The 22,826-nt window shown below is 44.1% G+C and overlaps 1 protein-coding gene across 1 annotated transcript in view; it reads right to left on the bottom strand.

Annotated features, from left to right (window-relative positions):
• The window catches only part of BRF2 (BRF2 general transcription factor IIIB subunit), a 77,875-nt gene that overhangs the window by 12,194 nt on the left and 42,855 nt on the right, over positions 1-22,826 (bottom strand). The window contains exon 4 of the mRNA XM_069213452.1: positions 10,559-10,880. Coding sequence (XP_069069553.1) covers positions 10,559-10,880 — 322 coding nt within the window. The remainder of the gene's footprint in view (positions 1-10,558; positions 10,881-22,826) is intronic.

Here is a 22,826-nt window from a genome sequence, read left to right as displayed (position 1 = left end):
ATGATTCTTTGAAAGTCCTTCCATAAACGCCGTAATAACAGGAACTCTTAACAAAGTAGTATTCTGTTTGTTCTGAGGATATGCAGCTGTAGCTGCTAAATGAAGACAAATGGATGTGTAAGCAAGATTAGCTTTTTGTAAATGCAGTAACAATCTCTTGAACCATTCGCTTGAGAGGGTCAATGTTTTTTGATTGACAATAGCAAAACAAAATGTTTCCATTTTGCCACGTAATATTCTCTAGTTGTGGGTTTACGTGCCTCTTTAAGAATATCCATACATTCTGGTGGTAGATATAAATACCCACCTTCTATGACCACAGAAGCCATTTCCCCAGGTTGAGCGTTTTCGGGTCTTGAAGTCTTATTGGTCCTTGATTTTGTGTTAGAAGATCTGGTCTGTTGGGGGAGCTTCTGATGTGGAACTACTGAGAGACCCAGATGTGTTGTGAACCATGGTTGACGTGCCCACGTAGGAGCTAGTAGGATCATGGTGAGGGAAGATTGTCTGAGCTTCCGCACAACAAAAGGAATGAGTGGGAGAAGCAGAAAAGCATAAGTAAATATTACTGACAACTCATCCATAGAGCATTGCCTTTGGACTGAGGATGAGGATACCTGGAGGCGAAGTTTTGGCATTTTGAGGTGTGGCAAATAGGTCTATTTGAGGTGTTACAAACTTTTAAAAGTACTGGTGAAGGACCTGTGGGTGGAGTTCCCATTCGTGGACTTACTGCTGCATCCTGCTAATCAGGTCTGCAAATTGATTGTTTGGCCTTTGCGAGGTATTGTACCACTGTGTGAATGTGGTGATGAATTACCCATTTCTATAATGTTTGTGCAAAATGGGATGGTTGAGGTGATTGTGTGATCCCCCGTTTTTGAAGATTGTAGATGGCAGCCATGTAGTTTGTACGTACCAACACCACCTTGTGTTGCAAGTGTGGGCGGAAGGCTTTCATTGCTAGAAAGACTTGCAGTTCCAGGTGATTGATGTGTAAGGACTGTAGAGTGTTGTTCCATAGCCCCTGGACTGTGAGGTCATGGAGATGAACTCCCCAACCGGTATGTGAGGAGTCTGTAGTGAGTGATCTGAGACACACAATCTAAAAAGGGCCACCCTTTCATACAGTTTGCGGTGTTCTACCAATGCAGAAAGCGAGGAGCCTGGCAGTCCAACAACACTAGATCTTCCAGTTGACCCTGTGCTGGAGACCACTGATGAGTGAGGCGCTGTTGAAGGGGAAGCATATGAAGTCTGGCATGAGGTACAATGGCAATGCAGGATGCCATCATCCAATTGGCGCATAAGTCCTTACTATGTATTAATGGTTCTCTGTTAACAGAGCAATCATTGTTTGAAAGGTGTGAATACAGGCTGAACTGGGCAAAGCTAGTCCTAATTGTGTATTGAGAAACACTCTCAGATGGGGCTGTATTCGGAGAGGTTGAAGATGGGATTTGTGGTAAGTGATGGTGAATCCTAGTGTGTGTAGGATTTGAATTGTGAGTGGAGTGTGATGTTGACATTGTTGGAAGGTATTGGCTTTGACTAGTCAGTCACACAAGTAAGGGGAGACATGAATGTGTTGTCTTCGTAGGTGTGCGCCCACTAACGCAAGACATTTTGTGAATACTCTGGAGCGGTTGTGACCCTGAAAAGGAAAGACCTCAAATTAGTAAGGTCTTCCTGCAACCACGAATCTGTGGTATTTGCGGTGTGCCGGATGAATGGGAATGTGAAAATAAGCATCCCTTAGGTCTAAGGCAGTCATAAAAAAAAAAAAAATAATCGCCTGTTGGAAAAGGGGAATGATATCTTGTATCTCTGACACCGTGTAAAGGTCTATGAGACATCTTTTTGAATATTAGGAAAATACAGGGAGTAAACTTCCATACCCTGGTGTTGTAATGGCACTGGTTCTATGGCCCCTTTGAGAAGAGGAAAGCATACTTCCTCTTTGAGGAGTGCAAGATATTCTTGGGAAAGTCTGAGTAGGAGGGGGGCATGTTTGGAGGAGTTGAAGTGAGCGCGAAACAGTAACCATTTTGAATAACTGAAAGTAACTATTGATCTGTGGTAGTTTGAGATCATTGTGGGTAAAAATGTTATAGCCTTCCCCCTACAGGAGTGGTGGGAGGTGGAGGCAGTCATTGTATGGTGGTGGATCAGGTAGATGTCTTTCCTCTGCCTTTGCTATTGTTCCTTCTAAAGGAACCTCTAATAACCTCTGGAGTAGGACTGGCTTGAGAGGGGAGCTTAGTTTGTGTGAAAGACTGGACTGTAAAGGATGACCGAAAGCCTCTTGGGAACCCTGGGCGACGCCAATGACCTCAGTGCATCCTGGCATGCAGTGCCCCCAGAGCTTTGGTAGTTTGATTATACTTGTTGAGCTTTTCAAGTGTGGTATGTACTTGTGGGCTCAATAAGCACTCTTTATGGAAAGGCATGTTTAACACTGCCTGCTGTACTTCTGGTTTAAACCCCGAGCACCTGAGCGAGGCATGTCGTTTAATGATGGCGCGGATATTAATACTGCGGGCTGCTGTATCAGCAGCATCCAGCACACATAATAGAATTATTGGTAACAATGTGTGCTTCAGCTACAATTTTTGCACCTCTTTTACAATATTCCGTGGGGAGCTATTGAGCTCTTCCATGGCAACCCAGTGTGCCCTGTCATGGACTGGTTAGGTGGAATTGGGAGACTATCTTAGGGAGAAATTTGGGGCTGGTGCAAAGGACAACCATCTCCCTATGACCTTAAAAGAAAGGTTCTTCTAATGTTAATACTGCAGCTAACTGACACACCCAAGTAAAGTGATAGCAACTAGGTCTGCCACCTTCCAAGACAGGTACTGAAGGGGACAAGTTACTTACCTTTGGTTACGCCTTATCTGGAAGAGACAATATCGATTTGCAGATTCCTTACCTTAGAATTTTCCCATGTGTAAGTATGGACTTAAAGAATTGTCTCGAGCTTTGCCCCTGCGCACTGCTAGGTGGTGTTGATCGGCTCTGCGTCTGCGTCACCCGTGCTGGATTATGATGTTGCGGATCCTATATAGGTGCAACCCTGGTAAGCCGTCAGTTTATTTTCACTACGTTCCAGACCAGAGGCGCAGAGCCATGAAGACCACTGGTGCGTCAAAACTAGGGCTCTGCAGTGGAGTCCCTGTCCCTACAAAACAGTTCGCAGAGCTGGGAGGATGGGTGGGTCGGTAAGGACTCTGCAACTAGATATTGTCTCTACCAGATAAGGAGATACCGAAGGTAAGTAACTTGTCCACGTGATAGACATCTAGTTGCAGATTCCTTACCTTAGAAAAGATACCCAAGCATTACCTTCCCCGGAGGTGGGTCTACAAACCTATTCGGTCCTGCTGGACTTTCTAGTGCAAACTGCCTGCCCCTACAGACCTGACCGTCCAGGCAGTACTGTTCAGTAAACATGTGGTGAGATGCAGAGGGTGGCAGACTGTCTGCACCGCTGGCTCCCTGATCCACGAGGATGGTGATGAATCGCACATCCTCGGCCATGCAGAGGCTGGGCAGCATGCACGGCACGGTGGCTGGATATGAACAGACTTGGCATACCTTTCAGTAGCCACGAGAGGGGCTAAGAAAACAACCCCCCCCCCCCAAAAACACCTGACTGAGGAACTCTAGGGGCTGCTGTGAGGCCCAAGAATCTGGACGTAGTGTCCAGTGTTGGCTGGCGTGGAAAGAAAAGAACTGACATTGGTGCCCTGGGGTGGTGCCTATATTGGACCCGCAACGTCATATCCGGCGCAGACGATTGATTGAATCTGGACGTAGCATGAGAATCCTTGAAGCACTAAAGCGCAGAGTCTGCGGCCATCAAAAGGCATATCCTTAAGATACAAGATTGGCTTGGACATCCTGTGAAAAGCAAGACATCCTCTACTAGACATGGCGCCTAAGGGCACTGTCAATGCAACCGCTCTGCCCAGTGAATCGGTAGTGTTCCGTCCACATCGGATTGTGAACTTTCCTGCATCTCTCCCATTAGAACCTGCTTGGAAAAGTTAAGGTCAGGCATTCTTCTGAACCTGTGACAGCACTTGTGGAACTATATTCTACAGCATGTGGGAATAACGCCCAAAAGGCATGCAGTGCTCACAGACCACAAGCCCTGCCTGTTGGATTTTGTATCCGGGGGTGCGGAAGGGAATGCGCGCGCTGGGAGGTGACTGCTTCGATAACCATGCTCTCATGGGTTGGGCATTGTGTCAGGAAACCTGGGTCACTCAGTGGCAGGCAATTGTCCTGTTCACAGGAGCCCCTGAGAAGAGACAAGAGAATGCCGCTACCTGGTGAGGGGTCCAATCCACTGGCTTCGCCCAGGTACGTACAACAGTCCTTAGGGTCTTGGAGGAGGTATTCTAAAGGGTCCAGCGACCCCTCCCGTTCGTCTCTGAAACGGAGCCCACAGTAATGTGGCTTTGGCACCAACAGAGGCCTTGCCTTCTATGTTGTATTCTGAGTTGGCGTCATATGAGGCCCATCCATCAGAGTCGGAAAGGAGGATGGGCGGTGCGCCGCCCAAGGGCACAGGCAGCACCAGGTGCAGCAGCATCAGGCCAGGGCCAGCACCTGGGAAGGTTAAGGTGGTACGACAGGCACCATCCTGATCCAAAGGATCCATGGGTGCACCCCCCAGAGCCTAGGCTGAAGCAACCTCTGTGGAACCTAAAGAGGCCTTTCCAACTTAGTAGGACCCAAAGGTACACCAACGGATACCCAAAACTGGGGCAGATGGCCTAAAAAACTCAGAGTTGGGTAGAGGTCTCTCCTCAAAAGTCAGGGAGGCGCAGTCTCAGCCCAGATGCAGGCTCCGCAGAGGGAAGCCTAGATTGACGACACTCCTGCTCCCTCATCAGCCGACAGACAGGATGAAGTCTAAGAACGCTTCACTTTCTTTGACTTCTGCTTATGCCGCGACTTACCCATTTGTCCATAGGACATGAGTAGGACGACAAAGGGGGGAGGGGGGGTCTCTATAACTGATCCCCAGACCTTCCTCTCAACCAAGATTGGATGTCTGGGAGTGTGACCACGACCCGAAGTCTAGCTCTGAGTAAGACCCAAAGAAACACAAGGTGCATATCCGTTTCGGACATTACCCAATGACAATATCCACAGGGCTTGAAACTGGTCTTGCAAGAAGACATCCCTCAACACACCAGGAGAGAAATACTCAAAAAAAGTTCCAAGAAAAGTAAAAAAAAAAAGACCAGTCAAAAACCGACTGAGGGGTAGCTCTTTTTTAGGATCAGTGTTGGCTGGCGTGGAAAGAAAAGAACGGACATTGGTGCCCTGGGGTGGTGCCTATATTGGACCCGCAACGTCATATCCGGCGCAGACGATTGACTGCATCCATCAATGCCACCTAATGGTGTGCAGGGGTACGGTGAGAAAAACCTCCGGATCCAGTCAGACACCTGGGGAAATTCTAAGGTAAGGAATCTGCAACCAGATGTCTATCAGATGGGCAGAAACTGAGGACCCATGAGTCTCGTCAGTACAATGTTGCATGGTGGGCTGGTGGAACCCCAAAGGGGAACAACCCTTTCGAGCCCTTCCATGAAAGCTTTAATGACTGGGATTCTGAAGAGAGACATGTTGTCTACTCTGAAGGTAGGCAGCAACAGAAGCCAGGTGTAATCATAATGAGTTTAAGGCTAGGCCTGAAATCCTCAAACAAAGCAGATAATGTTCTGCAGTGTGGCAATTAAGGGATCAACATATGTCTTGACTGACAATCGCACACAAATCTCTCCCACTTGACTTTATAGCATGCCCAGGTCTGTAGGCTTCTTTGAGAATGCACATGCATTCAGGTGGAAGATTAAGATATCCAAATTCTATTACCTTTGAAGCCAGATTGCAAGGTTGAGAGATCTAGGGGTCTGGTGCCTGATTTCTGAATGTCCTGCATGATAGGGCCTGGCCTGTTGACGGGCCTCTTGCGCGGAACTAGAGCGTTTGAGTAGAGTTGTGTACCAAGGCTGGCTGGACCATGTAGGAGCCACCAGGATGAGGGTGACAGATGTTTGCCAGAGCCTCCGAACCACAAATTGAGTAGTGGGAGAGGTGGAAAAGCATAAGCAAATGTCCCTGACCAACTCATCCATAATGTATTCCCTTTGGATTGTGGGTGTGGGAACCTGGATGGGGAGTTTGGTGTTCTCTGCCGTGGTGGAAAAGGTCTATCTCTGGAAACCCGAGCGCTAGAAGTACTGGCAAACTGAGTGGGAACTCCACCCGCAAGTAGACTTGTGCTACATCCTGCTGAGGAGGTTGGCAAAGTCACTGTCCATCCCCAGAATATACTCCGCTACCAGGTGGACAGCCCATCGCTAAATGTTCAAGGCTAACTGCAAGAGTTTCGGAGACATGGTGTTGCCCCATTTCTGAAGGTAATACATGGCGGTCATGTTGTTGATCCGAACAAAAATGATCTTGCCCATCAGGTGAATTAGGAAAGCCTTATACTGCTAGGTGAACAGCTAGACGTTCCATGTAATTGATGTAGAGGCCCTGGTTTGGGCTCCCACCAGCCCTGGACAGTCAATCTGCAAGTGCACACCCCCTTCCACAAGGGATAAATCTGTTGTGATTGTCCTCTGCAGAACAGAGTCTAGAAAAGGCCACCCCTGCAAAAGATTGTTGTTGTTCCACCACTACAGAGCGCGACAAGTGTTCTGACGATCAACACTAGTTGTCCCAATGACCCTCCACCTGAGACAACTGTGCACTAAGCACTTCTGCAACAGACATGTCTTGTCTGGTATGGGGTACAATAGCAATGCAGGAGGCCATCAAGCCAAGAAGACGCATGAATGTCCTCAGCAAGACCAGACTGTCTGGCTGGAAAATGGGACTAATATTGGGTAAGTGTGGAAATTAATTCCAAGTAAAAAAAAAAAAAATGTCAACACCCATTGGTTGGGAGTGACCTTCCACCAAATATTAAGACGCTCTCCAACAGGTGGTTTGTTAGTGAGGAGGAAGGAAAGGCAAGATAGGGTTTGGTGGCAGTGGTGGCGGTTGCAGTGGCTCCTTTGGGGGAGCCACATTTACCTCAGCCCAGTGAATTGTTGCTTCGATATACTCCACTGAAGTAACCTCTGGGAGAAGGTGGCTGGCCTGCGGATGTAGATAGGATGTGGAGGAGTCAGTCGAGGTGGTTTTCAAGCCTCCACAGAAGGGTGTATGATCAAAAGGCGTCTCAAGTGCATCCATAGCCTTTGCTGTCGCCATATCTTTAAATTTACTACAAAGTATGGCCTACTTGTGGTGAATAGATGCGGACCATCAAACGGCTTGTGAAGGAGGTTCCCTTCGACCTCTGGCTTGAAGCTGGAAATAGAGCCAGGAATGGCTGGCAGGAGGAGGCTGGAGTTCATTGTTCTTGCAGCTGTGTCTGCAGCATGTAATACACAGTGTATAGTGGTATTTGAGAATTGTTTTCCCCCCCCCCCGCCAGAAACAATGCCATAAGTCCTTTTCCTGTACTTCTCTGGGAGATGCTGGAAGAGATCCTCCATTGGTATATTTGGAGAGTAGCCCAATGGAGTTAGCAAAGCCCCAATGACTGGCTGATTGCATGGCTACCCCTTTCCCCGCAGCATCTATATGCTTGCTCTCCTTGTCTGGTGAAGGAGTGCCACCTGTAGCCTCTCTTACGAGCTGTACTGACCACAAGAGACTCAGGTGTCAGCTACTCACAAACGTAAATTAGGACAGGAGGGGAGGCCTTGTATGTTTCGTTCATCCTGAGATTAATTACATTAGCACAGATGAGGTCTTGCAAGATGTCAGTAGTGTGGTGGAGTAGGCTTTTGAGCATGAGAAGGTATTCAGTTGAGCAGTGGGTTGAGGAGAGGTTTTCAAAGAACAGGTCCTCCTCCAAAGGCTCTGTGTGAAGATACACTATATGGAAGGAGGTGGGCCCACCAATAAGTTCCTGATAGGACATGAATCATCCATCAGGGAGGGGGCAGGCATAAGTTGGGGTCTGTAGCCGCCGGTGAGTCTGCATCGCATTAGTCCCATGGGTGGCCCGTTGGGTGTGCTGTTCTCAAAAGATGAGGATTATCTTGGTGTAAATATTGCAAAGTGACATTGTTTCTTTTTTTGTGTGTAATATCTGAAATGATGCTTTAACGCATAACGAAGTACACCCCAAGTGAGCCAACACCTCTTCCCCCTCCACGTCAATCTGCTCCAGACCAATCCAAGCCACCCACCCACGCAATCCACCATACTTCAATCCTCCCAATCTGTCCCACTCTCACCCAAAACAGTCTGCCCCAATCCACCATAATCCAATCGAATATAATCCAATCCACCGTAATCCAGCCCATCACACCCCAATCCAAACCACCCATCCCAATCTAAGCCACCCCAGTCAATCCAATAAATCTCAGTCATTCTAATTTTCTCCACTCCACCGCATGCCAATCCAATCAACCCCAGTCCACCCCAATGCAATCCACTCCAATCTACCTCACTCTAACCCACTCCACCCCAAACCAAACCAATCCACCCTTTCAAATGGTCTACTCCACCCCAAACTACCTACTCTAATCCATTCCACCTACCCAAACTACTCCAATCCATATAATCCAACCCACTCCAAACCAATCTACTCTAACCCACCCAGCTCAATTCACCCCACTCATAACCTACCCCCTATCCAATCCAACCCAGCCACAATCCACCCCACCCGCAACCCAACTGCAGTCCAGTACACCCGCAACCCAACCACAGTCCAACCCACCCCTAACTACAACCCCACCAATCCATCCCAACCCAACCCCCAACCCACTTTAACACAATCCAATCCACCTCACCCTATTCCACCACACTACTGCTCACCATACTATGAAATCCTCTACCACTGAACTCTACGACACTACTCCCCCTAAGGCACTCTAATCCAACAAATCCAGTTGGACATTGGTGTACAAAATGGCAAAAACATTGTCAAAGTAATAGCTCTTTTATAGGTGAGACCTAGTGGCTTTGCCAATGCTGGTTATATCCTGGTTCTGGAAGGTGGCAAAGCTTCTAGACAGTGGCTTTGCAATGCATGGAGCGGTCTGCCTCAGCTACCCTGGTTCAAAGATGGCTGCAGTAACAATGTGAGGCTCTTAGAACCTTTGTGTGAAGGCAGAGTACAGGCTATTCATCTGCAATTATAGCTTTGCTCGGCTACATCCCCCTCCCCCATCCCCCCATCCAGCCAGATGGCCCATTGAGGCACACCGAATCCCTCTATTGTGTGTCACCCAAGACAGGCCCAAGATAGGCTTCAAGCACAAAAGAGCTAAGAACAGGTAAATGCCACCTTTCTAAAAAGGGGCAATTAAAAAAATGTAATAAAAAAAAAAAAAATGGACAGACACCAAATAGGATATAACCACCTGCTCCCAATTGGAAATTAGATCATATTAAATGTAATAAGGAACTTCCAATGTTATCCTACGGGAGCCAGAGGCCTCACAATAGTGAAAAATAAAATGTAGGGTTTTTGCACTGCCAGGACATGTAAAACTTTAAAGTACATGCCCTTCCTTTTAATTACACAGCACCCTGCCCTATGGCTTACCTAGCACCTAACTTAGGGGTGGCATATGTAATAAAAGGGGAGACCAAGATTTGGCTAGGGGTTTAAAAACGCGAAGTCGGCACAGCAGTTTAACACTGCATTCAGGAAAAATGTCAGGCCTGGGACATATTTTAAAGTGCTACTTAAGTGGGTGGCTCAATAAGTGCTACCGACCCACTAGTAGCATTTAATTTTCAGGCCCTAGGTATATGGTACACCACTCCACTAAGGACTTTAATAAAACTAAAAATGGCAAGTGGTTATAAACCAATTTAAACATGTTTGATGGGAGTGAGCACAAGCACTGGTTAGCAGTGGTAAAGTGCACAGAGTACTAAGGCCAACAAAAATGTGGTAATCTTATCTTAATAGGTGCAACATTTTATATGCGATTACAATTTGTAAACTTAATTGTGGTTCCTTTCATTACCTTTTAGTTGTTGAAATTTTCAATTACAGCTCTCGTGTTTATTTTGTGGTTGTATACGTTTTATGGTATCTTAAAAGGTACAATCTTGGAGCAATGGCAACAGTATCGCCACTCTCAGTAGAGATTATGCTCTTTGTGATGTCTGTACAACGTTCTCCATCATTAAAGCAAGTGACTTCAATAGAAAAATAAAGTAAAAGCACCAGTAGAATGTCAAAGAACTAAGATCTTACTTAACTCCGATGTCCAGGAAGCCTTTCTTCTGTACTTACAGGTAAACAATTTTTGATTTTTAAAGAGAAACTCCATTTTTATTTTTATCACGATGAGCGCATACAAAAGACTGTTCATTCGGTCTGTACCAATCACAGATGTGGCCACTCCCTAGGGCCTCTGCTAGCATCACTCAATGTTCAATGACTAGAATTAGTTGTTCAAATCTCTGCATAAAATTATTTCTCTAAGTCACAAAAGGAAAGATGACTTACCTTTTGCAGTGAGACTTTACCATTTCAGCCAAGCTCACAGCTGGTACATCTAGCTCCAGTTCCTTCACAAGACTGCCATATGTGCTAGCAAACAAGAAACAGTCGGCATAGAGAACAGAGCAGATAGTGCCCATGGTCAACGGCCACGAGTGCTGTCGGCAGGTGATGTAGATGCAGCATCCCACTATGACCTCCTTCCTTGGAAGCGAGGCTTGGTGAAAGGATGGGTGATTGAAAGCACGCTCAAAGTAGGATATAGCTGTGTCTTCAAAGGTATTAGGGAGTCGAAGGGTCCTGCACAGATTGCGCACACGTATAATCTCTGAAGAAATATGAAGAGACCATAGTACGCTTAACAGGGTGAAACAGAGATGGAATGCGAGTTGTAGGGAAAATACATAACAAAAAGAAAAGGAAATGGAAGGGCACTCATCTGGACAAACCCCCATACATCAAACAGTAAATAAAGGCACTACAAATTTGTATACAATGCTTTGTACAAAAACGGTTCATCATTCCATAAACAAATACAAGGAAAGAGGATAAAGAAAGTGCAATAGGTTGATAAATGTCAAATGGGAAGAGACATATCAAAGTCTTAAAGATGGAGGCAAAAGGCAGAAATGGAAATAGTAGGTGATAAAGAGTGGAAAGGGACAGAAACAGAAAGGATTAACAAAAAGGTTTAGCAGGAGAACATGACAAGCAGTTAGATGAGAAAAATTAGTAACCACTTTTCTGATATACTTACAGGGCTTAAGTCCTATGTGTTGACGGCAAGCAAGAAATTATATCTTACCTGTAATCTCAGTTCTCCCTCAGAGGAATCTCCACTGAAGTCATTAGATCTGACTAGTCCCTCCCACTTGAGGGGTTCCCAGAGTTCTTCAAAATATGCGATCTTAACTGAAGATGTTCACCTTACTTCCATAAGGCATAGAGAAACACTTAAGACATGTAATTTGCAGTCTATAGTGAACGTCTACAATGGCCAATTTCTTTAGATTTGTATTTTAAAAAACAAGTCAGTTCAATGCACAATATAATAAAATATATACATGCGTGTCTAAGTTAAGTGTGCTGGAAAATGCGTAATTTGACTAGAAAAATCTTTCACAAACCCTAAAAAAAAATTTAAAAAAAAAAACAAAAAAACACATGAAGATGAAGAAATAGTTGACAGTGTAGCCCCATAGGCTGCCCTTAAGCAACTGTGAAAATAGCGTCTGCGCCTTTTAGGTCCCAGAGACCACCAGTATCCCATCAAGCCCAGCAGTGCCAGTTGCTTCAGTTCTTTTTGTCTAAAAATGGCATAGTTTGGTAGATCAAACGACCTCCTCTGCCATTTCCACCGGGAAGCATATGGACTTCAAATGGAGATTCTCCTAAAAGAACTAAGATTACAAGAAAGAAATCTCTCTCAATCTCTCCATTGATAGTCATAAGCTTTGACTTTTTGACTTGAATAGCAAGTTCATTCCCCCACCCCCCACCAAAGTAGTGGAAAAGACAGAGAACCCAAGTAACCATAGATTAAGCAAACACATTCCTCATGGAGGCCGGTCCTACTTCAGCATCTGCTTTAGCATTAGAATCCAAACAATAATGTTTGGTAAAAGTGAGACCAAATCTCCTTTCAGTCGCTTTACAGATCTCAGCAACGGGAACATTTCCTCAAAATAACAGTAGCTGCTTTACCCTCTAGAAGAATGGGTTTTAGGTTTACCAGAAATAGCCTTGTTTGATTTCTGATAACACAAGAGAATGCAAGATACTATCCATCTGGATTATAGACAGTTCGGAGACGGCTAAGCCTGTACGAACTGGACCATAGTTTACAAAAAATGTATATGACTTGCGGATGTCTTGTTTCATCCAGATAAGGCTTTAAGATTTGCCGGACGTCTAAAGAATGGTGATACTGTCTTTCAGCATCCATCTACACCAGCTGAAAAGTAAGTAAAGAAATGGTATGACTGATGTGGAATTCTGAAATAACATTTGGTAGGTAACTTGGGAAAGTCCTCATAACCCCCTTATTTGAATGGAAAACACGAATGGCTCGCGAGAACATGGCGCTTCAAATTTCACTAACCTTATGTGCTGAAGTGATCGCTACAAGAATAGCAACATTCAATGAGAGATGTTGTAAAGAAGCAAAAAAGGGGCATGAAAAGGATTATATTCAGCAGCACCCAAGGAGGAGGCGGACTCATAGTGGGGAAAACAATTTTTTCAAACCTTCTGAAAATTCCTTGATAACAGAAATTTTGGAGAAGAGAGAAAAAAAACAAACGAAAAAAAAAAAAAAAAAAAAAAAGAAGGAGTCAAGGACATATTCTGCAGGCATCAATTGCCAACAAGTGGACATTGATGTAAGAATTGTAAGTCGACTGGGTCAGGTACAGTAAGTATGGAATAGTCACTTCTTGAAACTTAGTAGGTTCTAAGTTCTAATAAGAACACCAGATGCAAAACCCCTTCCACTTAAGAGAATAAGCCAACCATGCCTCTGCACATTTGGCTTCTTTCAGAACGTCCACACAGTCTTGGGCCAGATTCAAATGTCTGTACTGCACTAGCTCAGGAGCCATGCTACCAAACTCAGAAGTGACTGGGATGAAGCCAGAGTCCAGGTCTAGTCTGCACAGCAACCTAATGTGCGGACGCTCTGACATGTGGAGAAGGTTTGTGAACCGCCATTGTCGGGGTCACTCTGGAGGTATCAAGATCATTTCACCCCTCGAGTAAGACAGTTTGATCAGGACTGATGGAATGAGAGGTATCGGATGAAAGGCATAGATAAATCTGCCTGACCAAAAATCGATCCAGAGGGCATTACACAGAGACCTTGGTTGGAAGTACCTCTCGGCAAAGCCTGGACATTAGTTTTCTGCAGTGGCAAACAAGACTATATGGAGAGTTCCTCACATGTTGATAACGCTTTGTATGACAATCATGAAGGATCCATTTGTGGTTTTCCTGAAGGACTCTGCTCAGACTGCTTGAACGTTTTGAAAGCCTGGGAGATGGGTTGCAGTGACCCACAGGTTCCTGGCTATCAGCCTATTCCAAACTGTCTGGGCTTCGTGAGACAACGGTCTGCACCTTGTTCCCCCCCCCCCCCCCCCCCTTCTGGTTGAGGTAGTTCATGGTGGTCGTGTTGTGTGTTTGAACAATCAGTGAATGTCTTGAAGGACTTGAGAAAGAGCTTCAAAATTAAGTGAATAGCCTGCAACTCGAGGAGATTGCTGTAATAGGTAATTTCCCTCGGAGACCATGTTCCCTGAATCTGTAGGATATACATGTGCGCTACGTGTGGAGGCGGGCATTCGGAGTTAGAAAAATGCACAAAGCCATTCATCCTGGAAGAGACGGCACAATTCTCACCGTGGGAGGAGAGGCTTTCTTGAATGACAGTCCAGATGAATTGATAAGTCTCTTCGCTGAAGGATAAAATCTTGCTTGGACGGTTTCGATGGTGGCACCCCGACAATGTAGAGACTGGATTGAAGTAGGTCGATTTCCTATGATTAATATTTAGACCTAATTGGTGGAGAAGACTGCTAGTCAACTGATAGTGGCGTTGGGACTCTTGCGGTTTTGACGCTTTGATCAGCTGGTCGTCTAGGTATGGACGGACAGATATTCTGAGCTCTTGGAGATGTGCAGTGATCACTGCCATGCACTTCAAAAAAGTTCTTAGGGCTGATTTGAGGGGGAATGGAAGCACTTTGTACCAACAGTGATCCTGGCCTACGATGAAACTCAAGAATGTGCTGTGTTTTCTAGTTATTGGAATCTGGAAATAGAAGTCTTGGGGGGTGGAGGTGTCTATCACACACAGCCTGCCCCCTGGATGGGTTTGTGGATAAATCGGAAGAGCAAGCATTCAACATTTCACTCTCCCAATCCACTTGTAGGCTGCCTTCTGATCTAGAATGGGTCTGTATTCATTTTTGGGGCCCTTCTCTTGAACCAAAAAATAAAATAAATAAAAAACGCACACCTACAACAGGAGTTAATCCCAATGCCTCTTTGACAGGGACGATCTCCACCACTTGCTTGTACAGAAGCATGTTGACTTCCGAACGCAGCATCAAAAGGGGTTGATCGCATGGTTTGTGGAGGTCTGGTAATACAGAGTAGATTGAGAACCCAGGTGTCTTCTGTGATGGATTTTCACTCACTCAGGAAAAAGGAGGGGGAGGGGTGAAGTGGAGTAGGGATTCATTGTTCAGAGCCTGCTGCAGGCTCCACCCCACCCCCCCTTGAGCAGTCTGTTGGGTAGATCTTCCTCTGTGCTGTCAACTTTGTTCATGTGGGTATGGTGTTTGTGGTTGGTTGTGTTAAGGCCCTTATTACCATTGAGGGGTTTGAACCCCCTGTGGGTAAAAATGCTGTAAGGCTTGTATGTGTGACGTGATTTTTGTTGCGAGACCTACCACCTTCAGGGTCTCCATTTCGGACCTCACCTAGTTCACTTAGTCAACCATATGGCTGCTGAATAAGGTAGTTCTACAGAATGGCGGAGTAAAAATCTGTTGGGATTCGTGCCTATGGGTTGTCAGTCGAAGCCAAGAATGCCTTCGGAATGCCACACCATGATAGTATTGGGGGCTGCCAACTATGAGGAATCCATGGCTGCACTAGTTATTTGGGTAGAGAATATAATTCCTTTGTTAACAACTTTGAGGAAGTCCTCTTGTTTATTTCTAGGTTGCTGTTCTTCAAATTTCAGTAAAGACTCCCTCTAGGATCTGTTGTATCTGCCCAGGAGAGCAGATGCACCAGCTGCCTTCATGGTGGTGGCAACCATACCACGAACCTTGCGTCCCGCTGAATCTAATAACTCTTCGTCTGGTGGTACTGAAGACTAAGGAGTGGTGGAGTGTTTCTTTGCATCAAGGATTATGACAGAATCAGGAGGATCAGCGCAGAGAAACAGTGGGTCCTGCTCTGGAGGACTAGATTTCATTTGTAGCCTCGATGGAGCAGATGTGAGGAAATGCTCCATGGCTGGCTCAAAAAGGTCCAGAACTTATGGCAGAAGAGGTCTGGAAGCTGAATCGTATCAATACGGACGCTATCAGTATGCTCTTTATTTTATGTCATTATCATTCTTATATGCTGAAAGAATGACATGATGAGACACTTATTCATGATGAATACAAATATCTTGTAAATGAGTTTCCAATAATTCCAACTATTTACTTCCTTCCCAAAATACACAAATCTTTAGAACATCTGCCAGGGAGACCCATTATATCTAGTTGTGGCTCTTTATATGAGAACAGGTCATCATATATTGACTACTTCCTGGCTCCATTGGTTCCAACTCTAAGTTCCTTTGTGAAAGATACAGGTCATTTCCTGAGAATATTGACAAATATTCATTCGGCCACCTGATGTCTATTAGTGACATAGATGTGGTGTCCTTTTCTACATCCATTAAACACGAAGTAGGTCTTAAAGCCATTGAATACTTCTTGAAACAACGTAAAATACAGGAAATGCAACATTCAAATATGCTTCAAACAATGATTGAGATATGCCTAACAAATAACATCTTTATTTTCAAATCATGAAATGTTCGTATAAAACACAGGAAACAACTATGGACGTTTCCTTCTCTCCAGGCTACGCCAATCTCACCATGGGTTGGTGGGAGAGGAAAAAGGATCAATAAATGGAAAATGTAATACTTTGGTTGAGATTCATTGATGACTTGTTCATCATTTGGAAAGGTACTAACTTGGAATTTCAGGATTTTTCTTTTACAATACTAAACAATGACAGGTTTAAAATTCACACACAAAACAAGTAAGAGAGATAGAATTTTTGGACATTAAGGTTTACGTGCACAATCACAGTCTGAAAGCAATGCATCGAAAACAGACTGCAAGAGTATTTTACACGGGGAAAGTTTCCACCCACAAGGCTTAATAAAAAGCATCCTCTGTGGGGAATTCCTAAGAGCCAGACGAAACTGCTCGAAGGACACAGTAATGATGAAATCATTTGGAGGATGTTTTAGGGAAAAAAAAAAAAAATTGAAACAAGAGGCTATCCCAAACAGTATATCAACCACAGAATGACAAGGGCACAAAAATATCTAGAAAACAAACATTGTTACCCCAAAAAAAAAAAAAAAAATTGGTAACAAAGAGGACCAAACAAGAATGATAAGGACATACAATAAAGAGCATAATGATATCTTCTATAGCCTTAAAAAAAAAAAAAAAAACATTGGCGTCTGTTGAAAAAATATCCTGATAGACACTATGGTAGGAACAAAACCAAATATCACCTACAGATAGGCTCCCTCCATTAAGGACAAACTTGTGATAAGCCATTTTTCCAGGGAGGTCCAACAAACTTGGCTGAATAAAGGTAGCCTGGGTTTCATCAAAACGCAAAGCATGTCGCATTGGAGAAAAGAGAAAGAAAGTTACAAAAAAAAAAAAAAAAAAAAAAACACCCACACACACCTTAGGACGAACCTTTAAGAACAATCAGAAAATACCTTGAAACATATGTGGTCTATGTGCTAAAATGTAAAAGCAGCATGAAATATGTAGGCAGACCAACTTGCAAGCTAAAAAAACAGATAAGAACACATAAGGGCAGTGAACAGGAAAGACTTAAGCTATGCAATGGTGAAACACCAAAATTCATGCCATGAGTGTAACTGGAAAACAATGCGCTACTTTGTAATAGCTGATGTCCATCAGAGTGAGAGGGACATCAGCTATTACAAAGTAGCGCACTGTATTTTACAGTAACCACTCCCTTGCCCTTTAACCCCTGTTGTAAATAAGAATAGTGTTAATCTCTAATTATAGTAAATCCTACATTATCATAAGCACTAAGCATGCGAACACATTTTGCAGTTACTGTCAAACAATATAAAGACAAAAAGATACAACTGTTTAAAATTGGTAATCCTGTAACTAGATATGAATTTACAAAAACAGAAATAGGTCATGCACCAACTAAACTATTTCAAAGAGATCGGGACTTAGTATATAAATGGAATAGCTGACAAGATAGAAGGGCATTAAGTCAAGCTTAGGAGGGCCAATGGATCATTTTCAAGAATTAATTTGAAACGCTACATTTAATCTGTACACCAGGATTACTTTTCACTAAGAAAAAAAAGACCAGTACAATGAAACAGAAGAATAGAAGTTGCAATTGTAATTAAAATAAGAACTCCTGGCATGGTGTAAGGCGGACATGCAAAATAGCGTAGTGGAACATGAAAGATATGTTGTCCAGAATGCCCTGGGACTAGTAGTAGTCACAAGACTTTATAATTTGAAATGGGAAAGGGACTTGGTTAGCCGTGATCAAGATTGAAGAGGTCGAAACGTGTCAGGTGGTGGGGGCACCGATGTACTTTTGTCATAATGAAATAAAGAAGATTTGAAATACTTCCTGGAGTGAAATGCATTTTTCTTGTTGATAATGTAACAGTAGTGTGCCTGTAAAACTCCCACATTGGCACAGGCAGTGAGTGTGCAGGCTGAAGCACAGCCATTGTTGGAGATAGAAAATGTCACTTACCCAGTGTACATCTGTTTGTGGCATTAGTCGCTGCAGATTCACATGCTGTGCACATCCCGCCATCTGGTGTTGGGCTCGGAGTGTTACAAGTTGTTTTTCTTCGAAGAAGTCTTTTCGAGTCATGAGATCGAGGGACTCCTCTCATTTCGGCTCCATTGCGCATGGGCGTCGGCTCCATCTTTGACTGTTTTCCCCGCAGAGGGTGAGGTAGGAGTTGTGTATGCTAGTAATAGTGCCCATGCAATGGAGTGAATACGTATGTACATAATGTAGTTTAAAGTAATATATTTACAAATTTACAAATGTTCAAGATCAACTTCGAAACGGCTACAGGCTACAGGCTCCCGGGTAGACTGCTTACTAGTATATGCACAGCATGTGAATCTGCAGCGACTAATGCCACAAACAGATGTACACTGGGTAATTGACATTTTCCGTTCGATGGCATGTGTAGCTGCAGATACACATGCTGTGCATAGACTAGTAAGCAGTTATCTCCCTAAAAGCGGTGGTTCAGCCTGTAGGAGTTGAAGTTGTTTGAAAATGTCCGTAATACTGCTTGACCTACTGTGGCTTGTTGTGCCGTTAACACATCTACACAGTAGTGTTTGGTAAATGTATGAGGCGTAGACCATGTAGCTGCCTTACATATTTCGGTCATTGGAATATTTCCTAGAAAGGCCATGGTAGCACCTTTCTTTCTAGTTGAGTGTGCCTTTGGTGTAATAGGCAGTTCTCTTTTTGCTTTAAGATAACAGGTTTGAATGCACTTAACTATCCATCTAACAAAGCCTTGTTTAGAAATTGGATTTCCTGTATGAGGTTTTTGGAAAGCAATAAATAATTGTTTTTCGAATAAGTTTTGTTCTGTCAATGTAGTACATTAACGCTCTTTTGATGTCTAATGTATGTGGTGCTCTTTCAGCTACAGAATCTGGCTGTGGGAAGAACACTGGTAATTCTACTGTTTGATTCAAGTGGAACGGTGATATGACTTTTGGTAAAAATTTAGGATTTGTCCGTAGAACTACTTTATGCTTGTGTATTTGAATAAATGGTTCTTGTATGGTAAATGCTTGAATCTCACTTACTCTTCTTAGAGATGTGATGGCAATTAAAAATGCAACTTTCCATGTTAAGTATTGCATTTCACAAGAGTGCATGGGCTCAAAAGGTGGACCCATGAGTCGTGTTAAGACAATGTTGAGGTTCCATGAAGGAACTGGTGGTGTTCTTGGTGGTATAATTCTCTTTAGGCCTTCCATAAACGCCTTTATGACTGGTATCCTAAATAGTGAAGTGGAGTGCGTAATTTGCAGGTAAGCTGAAATTGCGGTAAGATGTATCTTAATGGAAGAAAAAGCTAGCTTTGACTTTTGCAAATGTAGTAAGTATCTTACGATGTCTTTGGCAGATGCGTGTAAGGGTTGAATTTGATTATTAGGACAGTAATAAACAAATCTTTTCCACTTATTTGCATAGCAATGTCTAGTGGTAGGTTTCCTAGCTTATTTTATGACCTCCATACATTCCTGTGTAAGGTCTAAGTGTCCGAACTCTAGGACTTCAGGAGCCAAATTGCTAGATTCAGCGATGCTGGATTTGGATGTGTGATCTGTTGTTTGTGTTGCGTTAACAGATCTGGTCTGTTTGGCAGTTTGACATGAGGCACTACTGAGAGGTCTAGTAGTGTTGTGTACCAAGGTTGTCTTGCCCATGTTGGCGCTATTAGTATGAGTGAGTTTGTTTTGACTCAACTTGTTTACCAGATATGGAAGGAGTGGGAGAGGGGGAAAAGCGTAAGCAAATATCCCTGACCAACTCATCCATAACGCATAGCCCCGAGACTGATCTTGTGGGTACCTGGATGCGAAGTTTCGGCATTTTGCATTTTCCTTTGTTGCAAATAGATCTATTTGTGGTGTTCCCCAAATCTGGAAGTAAGTGTTCAGTATTTGGGGGTGAATCTCCCATTCGTGGATTTGTTGGTGATCCCGAGAGAGATTGTCTGCTAACGGATTCTGAATTCCTGGAATAAACTGTGCTATTAAGCGAAAGTGGTTGTGAATCGCCCAATGCCATATTCTCTGTGCCAGGAGACACAACTGTGTTGAGTGTGTCCCTCACTGTTTGTTTAGGTAATACATTGTTGTCATGTTGTCTGTTTTGACAAGAATGTGTTTGTGGCTTATTATGGGTTGAAATGCTTTCAGCGCTAGAAATACTGCCAATAGATCTAAGTGATTTATGTGAAACTGTTTTTGCTGAGTGTCCCCATTGTCCTTGGATGCTGTGTTGATTGAGGTGTGCTCCCCACCCTATCATGGAGGCATCTGTGGTTATTACATATTGCGGCACTGGGTCTTGGAAAGGCCGCCCTTGGTTTAAATTTATACTGTTCCACCATTGAAGCGAGGTGTATGTTTGGCGGTCTACCAACACCAGATCTAGAAGTTGACCCTGTGCCTGTGACCATTGTGATGCTAGGCACTGTTGTAAGGGCTGCATGTGCAACCTTGCGTTTGGGACAATGGCTATGCATGATGACATCATGCCTAGGAGTTATCACCATTCTGACTTGTATTTTTTGTTTTGGATACATGGCCTGTATTACATTGTGAAATGCCTGAACCCTTTGTGGGCTTGGAGTGGCAATCCCTTTTGCTGTGTTGATTGTCGCCCCTAAGTATTGCTGTGTTTGACACGGCAGAAGGTGTGACTTTGTGTAGTTGATTGTGAAATCTAGTGTGGAGGGTTTCTATGACATACTTTGTGTGTTGTGAACACCGTTCTAGCGTGTTGGTTTTGATTAACCAATCGTCTAGGTACGGGAACACATGTATTTGTTGCCTTCTGATATGTTCAGCTACGACTGCCAGGCATTTTGTAAAAACTCTTGGCGCAGTTGTTATTCCGAATGGCAACACCTTGAATTGGTAATGTACCCCTTGGAATACAAACCTTAAGTACTTTCTGTGTGAAAGATGTATCGGTATATGGAAATATGCATCCTTTAGGTCTAGTGTTGTCATGTAGTCTTGTTGTTTGAGCAGTGGGATTACGTCCTTTAATGTCACCATGTGAAAGTGATCTGATTTGATGTAGGTATTTAATGTTCTGAGATCTAATATAGGTCTCAGACTCTTGTCTTTTTTGGGTATGAGAAAGTACAGAGAGTAAACTCCTGTTCCTTTCTGTTGGTTTGGTACTAATTATATTGCTTCTTTCTGTAGCAATGCCTGAACCTCTAGTCCTAGAAGATCTATATGTTGTTTTGACATAGTGTGTTTTCGGTGGGACATTGAGGGAATTTGAGAAATTCTATGCAATAACCATGCTGGATAATTGCCAGTACCCAAGTTTCTGTTATCTCCTCCCGATGTTTGTAAAATTTGCTTAGTCTCCCCCCCACAGGTGTTATGTGTTGGGGATGTGGGACTTGGAAGTCATTGCTTGTTTTGTGGAGTTTTGGGGCTTTGGAACTTTCCTCTATTCTTTTGGAATTGTCCCCCTCTATATTGCCCCCGAAAACTTCCCGCTGATATTGGCTTTGATAAGTGGGCTTTGCTTGTGAGGTTGTGGCCTCTGGAGGTGGACCTCGAAACCCTCCCCTAAATTGTGTTTTGTGAAATGTGCCACTGCTCTGTGGGGAGTAGAGTGCGCCCATGGCTTTTGCCGTATCAGTATCTTTGAGTTTCTCAATAGCAGTGACGACTTCCGGCCCAAACAACTGCTGTTCATTAAAGGGCATATTCAGCATGGCTTGTTGTATTTCAGGCTTGAATCCTGACGTACGCAACCATGCGTGTCTCCTTATCGTTATTGCAGTATTTACTGTCCTTGCAGCCGTATCTGCTGCATCCATTGCTGACCGTATCTGATTATTGGAGATACTTTGTCCTTCTTCCACCACTTGTTGTGCCCTTTTCTGGAACTCTTTGGGTAAGTGTTCTATAAAATGCTGCATTTCGTCCCAATGAGCTCTATTGTATCTTGCCAAAAGTGCTTGTGAGTTGGCAATGCGCCATTGGTTTGCTGCTTGTGCTGCAACCCTTTTACCCGCAGCATCGAATTTGCGACTCTCCTTGTCTGGAGGTGGTGCGTCTCCCGAGGTATGAGAGTTTGCTCTCTTGCGAGCTGCCCCGACAACCACAGAGTCTGGTGTTAATTGCTGCATAATTGGTGGTGGCTTGTACTTCTTCTCCACCCTTGGAGTTATGGCTCTGCCTTTTACAGGATCCTGAAATATTTGTTTGGAATGTTTTAGCATTCCAGGGAGCATAGGTAAGCTCTGGTATTGGCTATGAGTGGAGGATAGTGTATTAAACAAAAAGTCATCCTCAATTGGCTCTGCATGCAAGGTGACGTTATGAAAAGCAGCTGCCCTTGAGACCACCTGCGTGTAGGATGTACTGTCTTCAGGTGGCGTCGGCCTCGTAGGATAACAGTCTGGGCTGTTATCTGATACAGGAGCATCATAAAGGTCCCATGCGTCGGGATCATCTTGACTCATTGCAGTATGAGTCGGGGATTGCATCAGTGGTGGAGTGGCTACCGGTGATGTGTGCACTGATGGTGGTGGAGTTGTTTGTCTTGCCACCTTTGCCTGTGGCTGCTTGTCCTTTTTTTGAAAGGCAAGTCTTCTTTTCATCTTAATTGGGGGAAGAGTGCTTATCTTCCCTGTGTCCTTTTGAATGTG

The sequence above is a fragment of the Pleurodeles waltl genome, chromosome 11 (genome assembly GCF_031143425.1).
Source record: "Pleurodeles waltl isolate 20211129_DDA chromosome 11, aPleWal1.hap1.20221129, whole genome shotgun sequence".
Lineage (NCBI taxonomy): Eukaryota > Metazoa > Chordata > Amphibia > Caudata > Salamandridae > Pleurodeles > Pleurodeles waltl.
This window is presented reverse-complemented; position numbering and strand designations above follow the sequence as displayed.